Source organism: Gavia stellata, chromosome 4 (genome assembly GCF_030936135.1).
Source record: "Gavia stellata isolate bGavSte3 chromosome 4, bGavSte3.hap2, whole genome shotgun sequence".
Lineage (NCBI taxonomy): Eukaryota > Metazoa > Chordata > Aves > Gaviiformes > Gaviidae > Gavia > Gavia stellata.
Genome location: NC_082597.1, coordinates 76,539,010 through 76,555,105, shown reverse-complemented (window position 1 = coordinate 76,555,105; position 16,096 = coordinate 76,539,010). Strand labels below are relative to the sequence as shown.

Sequence of the window (16,096 nt, the reverse complement as noted above, 5' to 3'; positions counted from 1 at the left end):
CACCAAGTACAAAGACTTTAAAGCAAATATGGTAGAAAATTATCACTCAGTTAAAAGACATCAAGGGGTGCAACAACTTGAAGTGCACTGCTCTCGCCAAAGCAAAATGCAGTTCGTTAAGACAGAATGAAGGCAGCGAGACAGACAAGCGCCTGTGAAATACCTGCTGCAGCATCTCTTCTGTGGCATTCAGCTTCTCCCTGTGCTCCTCTAGACAGAACTCCAGATCCCGAATCTTTTCTCCTTGGGCTTCCACCTGGTCTGTAAGCACACTTACCTGCACAGCAGAGAAAAAGGGATGCATATTTAGTACCTTGTACCCATGCCATATGTGTCACCTGAAGAAATGTATGTGAGTAACAGTGGTGGCTGGGCCACAGATGAAATGGGACCACAGGGGGAGAAGGAGCAGCAGCAGAGCTCTGCAGCGGACACAACGTGTGGCAAAGTCGACAAGAGAGGAGAGAAAGCTCTCCCCTCATGCTTACTGGAATTTCAGCCGAAGTTCTGGTGGATGCAGTGCAATCCTGCATCTCCCCTCCTGGCTTGTCCTGGAAGTTTTCACAAGGGGTGGCTGCTGCATTTTACAGCCAACGATTATGCCTTTGCTGTGACAAGACATTAACTAAAACCCACTAGCTCCTACCTTAACAACCAAATAGCTAAACCTCACTGCATACAATTTATTTTGCTTTCCAAGTGATTACACACAGTGTACCATAGCATACAGCTTCTCCTTTTCAGAACAATAAAAGCAAAGGAGGTTAAACCACATGGACTGAAGCTAGGCAAGACCAAGACGCCACCTTTGAGACTGCAGACTGATTCCCATTTTGCCTTTTCTGAATTAAGTTTTTGTTTTAAACAGGCTCTGTCAAGGAAATCTGCAGTACCGCTGGGAACAAGGGCAAGCTGCCTAGAGCAGAGGTCAGCGTTGTCACAGCCCTTAGGCCAGGTCCACGTCAGGGGACCGCAGGATGCCTGCACAGACCAAGGGGTGCCAGGTAGTTCCAGCTCTGATGGCAAGAGTAAGCCAGCTGGCAAGAGCATGTGGGACTGACCCAGTCCAGCCCAGTAGCAGACGAGCAGGACCTCTGAGGAGCTGCTCGTCTCCTCCTGCCCGTTGGCCAGTCCTGCAGCTTTTGTCACCTTTCATGAGGACAGGACATCTGTCACCTGCTGTGGACAGCACGTGAACAGTCACGGAAAATGGTCATCTTAAGGATACACTTGAGTGTAAGAAGGTGGTCGCTCTGCAGACCTACTCACCTAACAAGATTCAAAAAGAGATCACATACACAGAAAGAAAGACCTTCAGATTTTTCCTGCAATCTAAATTCACACCTATCCTTAATGTGTGTTAACTCTCAGGTACCAGCAAACCTTCTGAACACTGTCCAAGATGACATAACTGCAAACAAATCCTCAGAGTTTTTATCACATACTACCATAAAGTCTTATGAATGCAAGAGCGGAAAAAAATAATTTAGGTGACTACTCACTTGCAGAACAAGAGATTCCTTATCATTTTCCAGACGAGCCAGCCTTTCTTGATACACGTCTCCATTCCCAGATATATGTCCATTAGTCTGAAACAGACAGCAAATATTGTGTTGTCAGCTATCATACCATAAGCATCATTCAACGTTATCAACACACTTAAGGAGTATTTTTAGTCTGTACAGTTCAAGAACAGATTTAAAGCATTCTTCAGCCCCCAAAGGGTTACAAATCAAATAAACTGTCAACAAAGGATACACGACCAGCATTCAGGACAAGAGTTGTTCAGAGGCTTAAAGGCGAGAAAGGAAGAACCTTTTGGTGACCCAATTCTGCAAAATTCATTTACTGTGCATTCAGCATTTTGTAAACAAAATTTGTGCTCAATGATGTACTATGCTAAGCCATACTTGCAAAGAAACAAATACCCCAAGACATTCAGCAAGTGAAAAAAATCAATGTACAATCTACAAAATGGGCATTATGCTTCTTGCGAGTCAAACAATTTTTTCTAAAACACACAGTAAGAGACATCCTTTTACATCAGGCACATTTTGCTGGGTATGGGTGAACGTTTGCACTGTAAACGCATCTCTTTATAAAGCTGCCTGAGGCTAACAGTGAAACAAGAATACATGTTAATGGTAGCAGAGAGTTCAGAGGAATCAGCAACTTCATAATAATGTCAATGCTCTTGAGCAGCAAGAAGGGTTTTACTCTATCCATATTCAAAGCTGTCTCAAAGCAGTTTGTGATGGATGCCACAATCAGATCTCAGCTCAAAAAAGGAATTCTTGTTCCTATTATTGCATAAATCACTTAGCAGAGTCTGAGAAGCTGCTCTGAAATCCAGCGTGCTCAGTACAGAGGCTCCCACCAGCTCCGGGGGGCCTTGATTTCCCTCTGAATATCTGATGAAAAGAAAGCGGGTGACTGATCCTCGTGCCCCGGTGAGTCTGCAGCACAACCCTGCCATGAGAGGCCACCCCCATGCAGAAGCTGCAAGCCTCGGGCTCCTGCTTTGAATCTCCCTTTCAAACAAGCCTGTCTCCCCTGATTGCACAGGATGCCTCAGGAAACCTGCCAGCTAAAACTCCTTTTCTAAGTTACATGCCTGACTTTGGGTGACGGGAGAACTGCCTTGTTTGAAACCAGAGGAATAAAATGCCCACCAGCACCACTTAAAGATCAGATGCAAAGCAAACAGAAGGTTTAAAAAGTATTTGACCTCACCTTAGCACTCTCCTGAAGAAATCAGGCTGTGTCCTGGCGGCTTCTAAATCAGTGTGCAGTTGCAAATGCGTCTCCCAAGCATACATGTGTAACCTTTACAAGGTGACCATAAGGTCTCCCCTGAAATCACTAGAGCCACAGCAGACTAAGAAAGGATGTTCCCTAGTAATTTGTACCAATACCTCACACCATAGTGATACCCTGAATCTGAATTATTTAGCAGTAAATCACTAGGCTTTCTGACCATTGAGAAGCTAAGCACCAAGGCAGAAGTGCTCTAAACTTCTGAGTTTGCTCTGTTTTCCCCCTGACTTCTACCAGATTTTAGCTCATGCCATAGGATTTCCATTCAAGGTCAGTGAGATCTTCAGTTTTGTAACAGTTTTAATACAGGTGAAAGAAGTCAAAGAGCTTCCAAAATAAACCTGTTAGCTGCTCAACTAGCAGATTATGCTTTAAATTTTGTAACTTGACTTGTATGCGAAATACAAAAATGAGGTTTTTGCATACTTTTGCTATTCTGTAGCTCCCTTTTCATTTAAAGACCTCCAACACATCTCGGGCACTTACTCAGCCTCCATGAATACAGCATCTGTATTTTGTAATATACAACACATTTATCAATCCAGTGTGTGCCTCTGATGTAGGAAAGTGATACTCATCCCCCATTACAAGCAGGCAGCCGAGGTGCAAAGATGCCCATCCATCCTGCCGGGGCTCACATCAAAGTCCTTGTCAAAGCACAGACTCGACTCCTTGCCTCCCAAGCACCACATCAGCGCCCTAACCACTGAACCTTCTTATACCTCTAGTCAGCGTAACCAGACAGAAATTAACTAAAACCAAAGACTGCATGAAGAAAATACGTTGAGGTAAGTCTTGGTTTCACACTACGATGAAAATGTCTTTACGATGCTGTCAAAACCGACGAGGCGTTAAAGCAGAATGTTAGTCATTGTACATAGCATCTTGCCAAGACACCTTTGTTGTTAAACTTCATTCCTGTTCCTCAAAAAAATACTCTGTTTTGCTCAGCACATCGTACTTGGTTTTAAACCAGAAGCATTTAGAGAGAGTTAGGCCACAGCTGCACATTGCCATGAGAAAGAGGGAGGAGGTGATGGGAACCCCAAACAGGAATGGAGTAAAGGTTGTTCTTCCACAAAACCAAATACGAGGATGTCTCTGCTGGCAGTCGCCAGAAATATTTTGTAAGATCTGCATAAAACCAGACCTCCTGTGGTACACCAAAACCAGAAAACTTTGTGTACAACCCAACAGCAGTTTGCGTTTTGCCTGAAATGTTGTTAACTTCTGCATAATACCTGGGACTAACTCTTCATTTTAGGTATGAAAAGGCAAGAAAGTCACTGACTTTGGTTACAGTGAGGAAAAAGATGAGACTTGGAGAAAGGACGACACAGAGAGATCACAGCAGCTATTTCACAGAGCCGCAGCCTCAGCACCTCCTATGGTGGTGCAGAGATCAGGGACCTGCAGGCAAGGGCCGCACGATGCCTTCCCGCAGCTCTCCTCTGCGCTGTCTTCAAAGGTAAAAAGTTGACATCTGTCACGATTTTCTTCCCAGAGAGATGAGGAAAGAAGAGAGGACATGAAACACATTAAAAGAACAGGGTAATGACGGCAGTGGGCAGGACTGAAGAGAAACGGAGAGGGAAGATGCTCAAACACTGGATATGGGAAAGCAGTGCATCAGGAGATGGGGTGGAAGGAGCCCCAATGGGGACAAATGGGCTGCAGGGAGGTCTGAAAGATGCCAGGAGACCTGGTGTGTGCAAAACCTGGGTAAGAAACACTCAGTGTGTCCTTCAGGAGGAGTTTCTCTCCACGTGAGGACCCGCATCCTCCCCTGGGACTGACCCCGGCAACTATTCACTCTGCAGAGCAACGGCTCTGCTGTAACAAACCAAACCAAACCACACCACACCAAACCAAGAAAAAAGAAAAGTAAGTATTTGATTCAACAGCAACTGCAGGAGTATTTAGGGCACTTGGTAGTTCTGGATCAAATTTGTATCTTCTAAGTCAATACAGGATTAACATAGTTTACTCGCAGTTTAAGACAAGCTTTGCCATTTTCCAAAGGCGGCTCTTCATCAGCAACTTAAAATCTATGTTCAATTAAGCAGCTAGACTTAGCCTGTGTTTTCAATGTAGGGATTAATTGCAAAACATTGTGTGGGAAGAGAATGCAGATTTACCAATACTGATCTTAATCCTAAAAACAAAAGAACAGTTGTCACGATGCCACTGAGGCTTCACAGAAGTTTGAGCTTAAGTGTTTACTTAAAATGCCTTATAAGATCAGACCCAGCGCACTTAAAAACTCTGCAAGATCAATCCATGGCTAATCTGTTAAACAAGTGGGCAAGCTTTGTCTGAAATCACGTAAGTGTTAAAATCCACACTGCTTTGGAGGGAATTATTCCTGTAATAAGTAGATGCATCACCAAACTTTCACAGCTTGCCTGCCCTCAGTCTTTAATCCATTTTCCCTGGAAGTGAGTTAGCATTCCAAACCACAGGAAAGTTTCTAGTAGCTGCTGTTTTAAGCCTCCTAATAAAAAAAAAAAAAAATCCGTTTCCTCTCAATTGCTGAATTCTCCTTTCAAAAATAAAACTCATTTTTAGCCTACCGCAGCCGATATCCTCATTTTCTCTTCTGCTTTTGAGACAAATAAGCAGAACAAATCACACTGTTCTTGCTGAAGATGCAATTTGATTTGTATAGAAGGAGCTGCCACTCCACAGCATTATTTTCTTGTACAGCAGATTGCACTGACTGTTTTGACGACCACAGCCCAGCCAACAGTTGGCCAAGTGAGCTGTCCCTGACATCTCTTTCCTGACCATCTGGAGTTAAATTAGAGCTCATCAACATGCTTACATTGTTCAGTTCTGCCTGTTCACTCAGTTTTAGGGAGCCCTTTGCAGGGCGGCTCCTCCAGCCTCAGCTACCTCAACACCATTTCGTGTGCCTCGGGCAGAGCCTCCAGGTTTTCCAAGCAAAGTATTCACCACCGTTTCCCCTGTCATACACAGCCGTGACAGCTTTACCCTCTGTAAGTACTGATTCCATCCCAAATTCATACTGCTCAAATCTGTCTGAACACAATCTGTACCTGTTTAACCAGTTTGCATGGGAGCCCACCGCTGCCCTCCCAAACTGGCATCTCTGGCATTTCATGTCTCCCTCCTCATGGCTGTGAGTATCCGCAGCCTGCTCCACATGCTCCAGCAGCTGGCAGGCAGACCCGCTGCTATGCTTTTCCTAAAGTTTACAGATGAGTACCTCCCTACAGAACGAGCAGGGAAAAAAAAAATAACACACACCGCCTCCCACCCCCCCCGCCCCGCAAAACCCCTGCAATATATTTTAAAGGCTTCACTACAATAAAGTGAATTCTGAAAGAAAACCAGCTTAAGACAGACCTTCACTCTGAGGAATTTATCTGAAACATTTTCTAAATACAGACCTTCACTCTGAAGAATTTACCTGAAACATTTTCTAAATATAAATAACACGGCTGTTGAATAGGGAAGATGCAACCGTTTCAAAATACTCAGTTTCTTCAACAGCAGCTCAGCTGGTATCTGATACAAGAGAAAAACGGAATGCTTATTCCCTACCAGCGCTGCCCAGCTATGGCTTGTCACTCGGAGAAATGCAAGAGCCAGAGCAAACACAGATAGCCTTACCTTATTTAGCCAGATGCAGTGTCCGTGAATGTCCCAGCTATACTCCATGCTGGTCATGACTATCTTCATGCATTCAAGGATGCGAGCAACCGTGGCAGGCAGCCGAGGCTGAGAGCTGCAGCCCCAGCACCGCAGGCACCCGCGCTGCCGAGCAGCACCGTCAGGGCTCCTCTGAACCGAGACAGAGAGGTTAAGCGACAGCAGGTTTCCTTGTCTAACCAAGGACGGAGGCAAACGTGGCAGCAGAGTGGGAGATGTGGGAAGCAGAGCCTCGAAGCAGCAGCGCTCCTCAGGCGGAGCAAGCAGCTCCTCTGGGGAATTAACACATCAAAGCCCGGGAAGATCAACCCTTCTTCCAACCTGAGCCTGCCGCCTGGATCCCAAGGCACAAAGGCCAGACCAGCGAGGCGGAGGAGGATGCAGGCAGGGGGTACAGAGCTGTGTAAACCTGACTCGGGTGGCAGCTGGCAATCTCGACCCTCGCTCCTCGCTGAACAGCCCCCTGCAAGAGCAAACCCCGCTCGGCACCCTGCCAGCACTGCAGAAATCATCCAACCCAAAAACACACAAGAAAAGAGCGATTCCGATCCCTTTACCTGACTACAACGTAGACAGGAGGTAATTTGCTATTCTTGATGGGCTATTAATTGTAAAAGCTGGAGGAACATATGTAAGTCACTTGTAGATGCCAAGAAAAAGAGGAAGGAAAAAGTTGACTCAGCTGTCCCAGGTCTCACAAGTGGCTTGTCTCAAGTTTATGTCATACTTAAGAACCACGTAAAATGCAACAACAGCAATCAACCTCTGTCCTCACGTTTAAGTTGCAATTTACCCAGTAACAACAGCAGCAGCATAACAAATCCGTGGTATTTTTGACCACAGAGCCTAGCTCAGGGAGTCCTGTGATTATCTGAAAAACCTCAGCTTTTATTATTAAAAAGAAATGCTTACAACTGCTGCTGACAGATAAAAATCTGAAAAATACGAATACCGAATAACCCAGAACAAAAGAGCAGAGCAGAAGAGAAGCAGAAGCCACGTGTTTTAAGCCAAACTGATGCATTTTTGATTTGGAATGGTGATTTTTGATGGCTCTGCCATCAGGGCTCCAGCACAGGACTGCACAGGTTGTTTCTCAGGGCCAATGAGCTCATATCCACAATGCATGAAGATGCCGCTCCGCGACATGCTATAAATGAGCCCCTATTATCCTCCAGTGTTAAAACCACACCAGTCTGGATGATCACCTTTAGCAAGAAGCAGGGTCTTGTGTTTCAAGAACTTTGAGAGGTGGATCTCTCACGGACAAAAACTATTGCCGGGAGGCAGTTTATGATGACAGACTGAAATGGTATCACAAGGCTCCTTTCATATTGCAACTTGAAGAGGGATCTCAAACAGGTGTTTGGTGGTAAACGCCCAGATGCCACACATTACCGTAGGACCTTTCGATAGCTAAACTCAACATAAGCACAAGCAGAGCCAAATGAATGCACTGCACGCCCACACTAAGACAATCAAACAACGAACTTTAGTTTGAAGACAAGATTTTTCTATGAATAAGAAATATGAGATGATTTCTGGCTAACCAAACCGCTTCCCCCACTTGGGAACCACCCCATCATCCAAAGTTTATCCAGCGAGGAAAACTTCTCTCTGAAATCTAGTATCTCCTCATATTAACTCTCATTATTCCCAGCCACTCTCTGGAAGAACCAACTATTGAAGGAGTGTCAAAATCTAAGGCTGGTCTGTGAGATGACAGATCTGCTATTCACAGCAGCAACACTCTGGATTGCACAAGCCACTATGGGTACCACAGCTCAAATTATCTAGCATCTTCAGATGAGCTGGAAAATGTTCTGCAAGAAACCTTCGGAGGCAATAAAGTTTGTTTTGCTTTAATCGTCTTATAATAAGTCAACTTCAGAAATTCACTCCTGGAATGAAAAAAAAATAATTCTAATATCTGTATTCAGATTCAGAAACTCACTTCTGAAGCTAAACCCACAGTTGCACTTGCTGTGGATTTTAAAGAAAAAGTATTCTCCTGGCTCTTTCATTCCAGGAGCACATCCTTTAAAGAGGAGAAGGCACACAACAGGACTCACATACACAAGTTCAGATGAGGAGCTTGGGGAAGATGACTGACGTGTGGGAAGGGACTGTCCACCCACTTCTACCCTTCACCCTCCCTTTTAACAAGAAACAGTTGGTTTCTTCTTTCTAGGAAGGTTGTTGCATAAGATGTATTTTTTAAAAAATACCAAAAAAACACTGTCAAGAAAAAGAATAACTAGAAAGAAAACTGTCTCTTGTTTGCTACAGCTGAAGAAAAACTGAAGCAACATTCATGCCTAGGAGCAAGATTTCTGAGAATTATTCTTCAAGAGACGGATCTATCAGCTTCCACCTGGACACAACGGGGCTGCCTTGGCCTTGCAAAAGACAGAGTTTCATTTAAAACGGTCTTGTTACTGGTGATGATGTTACAGATTACTCACATGCTGTCTGTATTCAAGCCAGAAGCTCCATTTTCACAGAGTACAGCACATGTTTTATTAAAGCGTACATCAGACTATATTAAACATTTCTGTTGATCAGGATAAATCTGAAAAAACTCCAAAACTTTGGAATAGTTATGATCTGGCTATGGATTTCAGGTCTGGTCCCCCGTGAAAGCACACAGTCCCAACACGTCTGAGCTTAGAAAAGGCCTCAGTCCCTTTCCAGACTTTGAACAAATGGCCTCATCTGTAATTTTAAGCAGGACATCCACTGGCCCTCCATTTGCACAAGGAGACATGAGCACGGTTTCAGCAACACAGAGATCAGCTTTGAGCTGCAGACGGACAACTAGAAATTATGTGTTAAACTGGCTTATTTGTGCAGCACAGATCTGCATTTTCAACTTCTCTGAACTCTCCATGGGGACCATCCGACGGATTCTCTTGGAAGAGCTCTGCCAGATGTGTGGGCACTATACGCGCGCTCTGGTGTCACGTGGCCATCTGGCATCCAGCAGTTAAAAAAATCAGCATGAGGCGTTTTAACTCTTTGGCCCTTTTTGAGTGCTTGCATAGACTTACACACCGAGGGAGCAGAAAGGAAGCGGTCACTGAGAAGTGGTACAGGGACATGGGGCAGCCAACTCTGGCACGGCAAAAATGAATGCTCTGCTCTGTTTTACAGAAGCGAGCAACTTTGGGAGACTGCTGTCAGATCCTCTTCCCAACTAGGGCATCAGCGGTTTCCCCGCAGGGGCCAGGAGAGGATTTTTCTCTGGTGACACAGTGTTTGGCAGCAGCGAACACTATTTTTGTTTTCCTCTGAGACACGAGAGACTTGCTTACAGCTTTGGATGGGATGTCACGCACCAGTTCCACCAGCTTGGAATAGCCCGGTGGATGCAATTTCTTTATGCGTGGAGGATTAAACTGGTTTCAAACCCAGGAGGTGTCTTCCCTTCCTCAGTAAGGATGGGCATGGTTGCAGAAAGCCTTCCTGCAAATCACCCAGGCACTTCACCTAACACCCTCCTGCTCAGACAGGGACTGACGACACTGGTGACACCTGGAAATCCCATGCTTGCAGCACAGTACAAAGTGTAACGTTCAGTCTTTCCTACCAGGGGCTTTAAGGATGCCAGAGAGTACAGGGGAATAATCTGAGGCAGAATGAGGAGAAGCATATGTGGAACAGTTATTTTCTGCAATCTTTTGTACACACAACCCCTGCACGTCTTTTCCAGTGCTCAGGAGGCACTAAGCTGAATGGCACAACAGAGCCCTTCCTCTCCCAGATACATCCCACAACCGCAATGAAAACCATTACTGTCTCATTGCCGTGTGGTGATACACGTCACGCGGGTCTGAAGGACCTTGTTCCAGATCCTAACAGCCAGGCATCCCTACGCCACACATTTCCCATCACAAGGGGCAATGACTGCCCTTCACCTCGTTAATTCCAAAAGACACTACAGTCTCCGGCCACACTGCCGGGTCCCATTACTCCAGGATAACATGTGGTGGATCAGCATCGCTAAGCGTAGACTACTGATGTCTATGCACACCATGGGGAGAATCTAATTTTCCAAGGCTGTTTATCTGGCATATAAACACCTTTTTATTTATAAAGCCCATACTTGCATGTAACCTGTTATGTCCCTTGATTTCTGCTCCGCACAGAGCAGACTAGTTACAGCGATGTTCACTGCTGTACATTACAGAGGAAGGAAACGCTGATGTTAGCAGGAACTCTGCATGTTTTAACGATCTGCCTTGAATGTCACTCGCGTCTCCTCCTCCTGATCTCAGCGTTGGCTGCCATGCTTTGACAGCAGGGGCGAGATCCAAATCCCACTGGAGGCAGGGGGAAAGCTCCCACGTGCTTCATTAAGTTTCAGGCATTTTCAAATGCATAGTTCAAAGCAAAGGAATTTAAAAAAAGCTCTCCCCTCCCTCAAACCTTTCCGCAAGAGGTACAGAAGCGAGCCCGGCCGTGCTAGCCCAGGTCCCCGTCTCTTCCCGCCCCGCCGCTCACAGCCCGCGTGCCGCTCAGGTCGCCCAGCGCCAGCCACAGCTCCACGCCCGGCCTGCGCTCCCCGGGCAAACACAGTCCTGCACCCACCGCTCTGGGCTGCAACCGAGTGCTGAAATAAATCCGTTTGTTGAGATAAAACCCCTTTTTGCAAATCAGCCGTGGCTGCAGGGTGACCGAACCCTTTCTGAGGGGGTGCGATGCTCATCCCGGGAAGGGACCAGGCGACGGTGGCTGCCTGTCCCAACAGCAACAATGCACAGGGTGTAACACAGAGCCACCACGGTGGCCTGTCCTGCACCACACCCAGCCTTCATCAGACCTCGCATCCCCATGACAGCAGCACGGTGTTACCTTGGCCAACACCAAGCGTGTGAGACAACGGGAGCCGGACACTGCTGTAAGACAGATTTGGCCGAACATGCAGAAGCGCACACCCGCTGCTGTCGTCGTAACGGCTACAGGCTGACTTAAAACCTGAAGCGTGGCCTCTAGAAATAAGTCTTGACTTCCACTGCTGGAGCTTCCCCAAAACCTGTGCACACCCGGACCACCACAACGCAAACCCTGCCACAGACCACAAGCACAAGGACTCGTCTTTGGGCCTGCCAGGAAGTCACCAGTCACAGAGCACCTGGAGGCAAAACCAGTGGGTCCTTCAAAACTGATGCCATGTAACTCACCTTCTGATAAGCACAACGTTGTATTTCCCAGGGTGGTCTTCAGGTAGCCTCCACTTGAATAATATTTGATTTTTTGGGGAAAGAACAGCCTTGTCAGGTATATTTTGGTGTATTTTTAAAGCAAGGTGACAAAAACTGGCAGATTCACAAACACAGAAAATAAAAATTTGGTTTGGTATCCAGATTAAAAGGATGCTGAGCTAACACCACTCACTTCTGTTATAAACCAGGTAAGGAAGCTCAGTAGCAACACTGGTCTGTGTAGAAAATACACTGCCAAAAATGTTTTTTAGTGAAAAGTTCATATTGAGACCAACTTTTTCCCCCCATTTAAGCATCTGATTCCTATAAAAATGTCTTTCCTCAACCCTCTGAGATGAAACTCCAGTTACCAAAAATGTTTTGCTCCCTAGATTGAGGCACAGTGGTACATTAAAGAAAGCACAGGCTGACCCACTGCACAAGGTATTTGAGCAACAGCTTTTCCAAGGCATCTCCAAAACAAAATCTCCTCCCTTTGGTTCTTTGAAACCTACTCTAAAACTTTTAAATGCCTGGATAAATCACAGCCCCGCTGCATGAGCCGGTATAGCTAACGTACAAAATGAGTGCATTACAGATGAAACAGGGTGAGACCGTACCATTTGACTTTGGAGCCATTCAATCAGAGCCTCCGCCGTCGAGTCCGGGACCTGGCAGCGCAGCCCCTCTCTCTCGTCCGCTTCCATCATCTCCAGCAAGCCCCGCAAGTCCTCCACCAGGTGCAGCGCCCGCAGGCCCCCCATGAAGGGGGAGGTGGGGGACTGGCAGTCAAAGATGCCGTTGGAATACTCCAGCGCCTTCGAACCTGGAGGGAGCAAAATCACACGGGGTCAGGCACGAGGCAAGCAGGTCAGACACACAGCAAGGCTGAGAAATGCTAGGCGGTGTTTGCTCCCGGCAGGCATTTATCTGAACCAAACTCAGCGCTGGTGCTCGATTCTGCCCGCACCATGCAGCAATTCGGAGAAGGGCAAGCCCTTGTTGGCATGCTACGTGGACGGAAGCTCCAGCAGGAAGGAGGTGGGCTGATCCGACAGAGGACATACACGCCACAACCGTGCCCATGGGCTCAAGACATGGGCTGAGCTCCTGCTCCCCGGGATGTATCGGAGGCGGAAAGTACTGTGAGGGGAACAGGCTGTGCTAACACTTTGAGTCACCCTGCAGGGGTTACATGACCCAAGTCAGATAGTGATGGTGTCCAGAGGAAACCATGCTCGGCATTTTTCATTTAGGAATATGTTATGCTGCTCCAAGGCATGGGAAATTTTTTAAAAGAATAAAGAAAAATATGAAGATCAATAAAAAGACCGAATCACTTCTACACGAGAATAAATTTTAAACACAACAGTTCGACATGGTAGCACTGACATTTGCATGTTAATAGAGACAAAAAATCTCTTATTTGCATAGACTCACAGTACATATATTTGACCTACATTAAAAGTTGCTATATATTAAGTAAGGAAGGAAACTATGAATTCAGGATTAAGGTTGATTTAAGTCAACCTAGCTAATTCCAACTATAATTTCAGCACACTGATTTGTGACCTTAATACTGTAATGCCTTGGCACAATGAGACGTGTTCATGACAGAGCATTATTTGTACTGTCAACTTTTGGAAACTACAGTAATATGGCATATATGCACTTCCACTAATTTTCATTCATCTCATCTGGCAAGCCGTAAAAATGCAAGTATTCTGCTAATTCCCTTTGAGAAAAATGAAGAGGAAAAAAATCCCCAGAACAGCATAGGAGTTGATATTCCTTTGTTATATTACTTTATAGGTCTGTTCAGACACAGGGGTAAATTAAGTCTGTGGTGACTTAAGCATCCCAACATCACATTTTATTTTTATATTAAACCTCATCCTGCCATAACCAACTTAGGCTCTTGGAAACACAGATGCATGATCTGATCCAAATACCAGTATCTACTTATGGAAATTACTAAAGTCACAGCTTATATGTATTTTTAGAGATCATTATGATCCAACTGGATTCACTTCACACGTGTTCCTGCTATGTGTCCTTAATATCTTTAGGAAAACTGCACAGAAAAATCGTTGTTCAAACAAAACACGCACTGTATGATTTTTTTTCCCTCCCTAAGGGAAATTATTTTAAGAGGAACTATAAAAGACTTTATAACTGTGTTGCTACCCTTGCAGAATATTTTTTCAGTTTGGGTAACTGCATGGCTCTGCTGGAATAGGATTAAACTATTAACTTCTTGCTGCTTTGCTCCTCTGTGTTGTGTACTTATATTATTTTCTAACTCACTAGACTCAACTTAAAAGCAGAGGTTGTATACTTTGTGATGCCTCTCTTTAGTCCAGTTACAATTTACAGGTACTTATAAAACCCTCAAATGTTAAAGGCAGGTCCAAACCAAATGTTTGGAACCAAAACATTCCAATTTTAAAAAAAAGAAAATTCAATTTATGTTTTAACTCTTCAGAGTTAAGAGAAGTTCAGAGTAGCCAGTATTAGGTAAACTTACTCTTCCTGCCTTGCAGCTACTCTTTAAACACACTCATCTTGGTTTGAAACGTGCTTTGTCCTTGGCTTTCATGGTGCTGTGTGCACAAGATGAACTGCGTCACTCAGCCACTTTGAGCAGGATTTTGATAGAGGGTAGGAGAAAAACTACAATCCGTTTAGCTATGGTCTGTGTGTGAGAGTCTGTGCAATCCCTCCACTCCATTTATTTGTAATCACTAAGCTATAAGGGAAGACGCCAAACACAATTACCAGCACATTCCCTCCTCAGCCTGAAACTCTGTCCTCCAGGTATGAGAAAGGAGGACCCAAAACAGTTAAATGAACAAGCTGCCCCAGGCGTTTACCTGCTATAATGCCATCCATCTGCTCCAGCGCTGCAGCGAGCATGTCACTTGCATCACTCATCATCTTCTCTCTTCTCAGGAACAGTCACCAGCTACACCATAAGGAGCAATGAAACACCAATAGTGTGAGTTGGATCCAGAGCCTCAAGTCTGCAATTCAGTCTGCAAAAGAGAATTTCATTTCACTGCATGTTCTTTGAATTCAGACACCACTATCGCTGGACCAGCAGAAAGACTGGTGCCATTTGCAGACCACAAGACTTGGAGGTGTTCATCATCAGGCATGAACTGGCATCCAAGAATCAAACCACCAACGTGATGATCCAGTTCCTACTGTTGGTCAGGCCGTGGCCTGCTCTGCCTGCAGGTCCATGCCACTGAAGGGGCATCCCATAGAGTACCTCAGAAATCCCACATGGCACTTCAGGGAAGCTCACATAGAAGACGCAGGCCTTGTATCACTAAAAGGAAGCTGAAACTCAGCAATAAAGCACATCTCTAACCGCTGTATTTTTTCCCCCCAAGAATTTGCCAGCGTAGAAAAGGAGGAGTCTGACCATTTGCCCAAGATTTCTGGATGTCTGACAATCCAAAAGTCCTGGGCGTGCAATCATTTGCCTACAGGCAGGATATCTCGAATGCCTGGGACTCACTGGACGTAGTGTGCATGCACAGACTATCCCTCCGAAGACGCTGCTCTGAGCTGAACAGAGATTCAGGCCGTAACGATGCAATCTGATCTTACCCTCAAACTTTTGAAAGCCAGAACTCGTCCCTTGAGGAGTATTTCCAGTAAAGACTGGAAAAGCGAACTTGTCCAACGTGCTGCCTGGGCAGGTGAACTAGCAGACCCAAAATCCCGATGGGCTACAAGTTAAGCACGTGCTTAGGTACTTTGCTGAAGTGGAGCTGCAGAGGTCAGAGGCGTACCTGATCCCTCCAGCCCAGCACAACGGACACACAAGCCACCGAAATAGCCCAGACTGCTGTGGCTTTAATCTAGGACACGCGAGACTACTTCTGCTATAAATACAGTTAGGGAACAAAGCTAAACAAACACCAGGAAGGAAAACTCGCTTTAACCTTTTGCATACCCTGCCATTTGGTTTTTGTATTAGGCCACACTGCTGCTGACATTTGCCCCAACATAAGCAATTAAGAAAGTTGTTCACAGTAACTCTGGCATAAGTCCTGGAAAAGAGCCTACTGAAAACCACAGCAAAACAAAAAACCATGTTATAAACTGAATTTTCCCTCCTACAAGTCACCTCATCGGTTTGACCCAGCTGGGGGGTAGCTCTTATTGGAAGTTGCCAGCTAGCTTTCCGGAAATGCTATCCTTGAAACGTCTACAAACATTTCATCTTCCACATCAAAACTTCTATAACATGAAGTAGGTCCAAGCCCTGTGGTAACTTTTGAACGACAGCACAAAGACTACTGCACTTTTGGCAAATGCCTTGCTTCATTATTTAGTTGCCAGAGTCAGAAAAGGCAAGAGAACTTTAAGAAGTCAAAACACCTGTA

The 16,096-nt window shown here is 45.5% G+C and overlaps 1 protein-coding gene across 4 annotated transcripts in view; it reads right to left on the bottom strand.

The window, feature by feature from the left end:
- Positions 1 to 16,096, bottom strand: part of PPFIBP1 (PPFIA binding protein 1) — an 85,477-nt gene that overhangs the window by 40,484 nt on the left and 28,897 nt on the right. For all 4 annotated transcript variants that reach the window (XM_059817313.1, XM_059817316.1, XM_059817314.1 and 1 more), the window contains exons 2-5: positions 14,570 to 14,731; positions 12,317 to 12,522; positions 1,503 to 1,589; positions 164 to 277 (exon numbers count right to left, since the gene is read on the bottom strand). In XM_059817313.1, coding sequence (XP_059673296.1) covers positions 164 to 277; positions 1,503 to 1,589; positions 12,317 to 12,522; positions 14,570 to 14,633 — 471 coding nt within the window. In that variant the 5' untranslated portion in view covers positions 14,634 to 14,731. The remainder of the gene's footprint in view (positions 1 to 163; positions 278 to 1,502; positions 1,590 to 12,316; positions 12,523 to 14,569; positions 14,732 to 16,096) is intronic.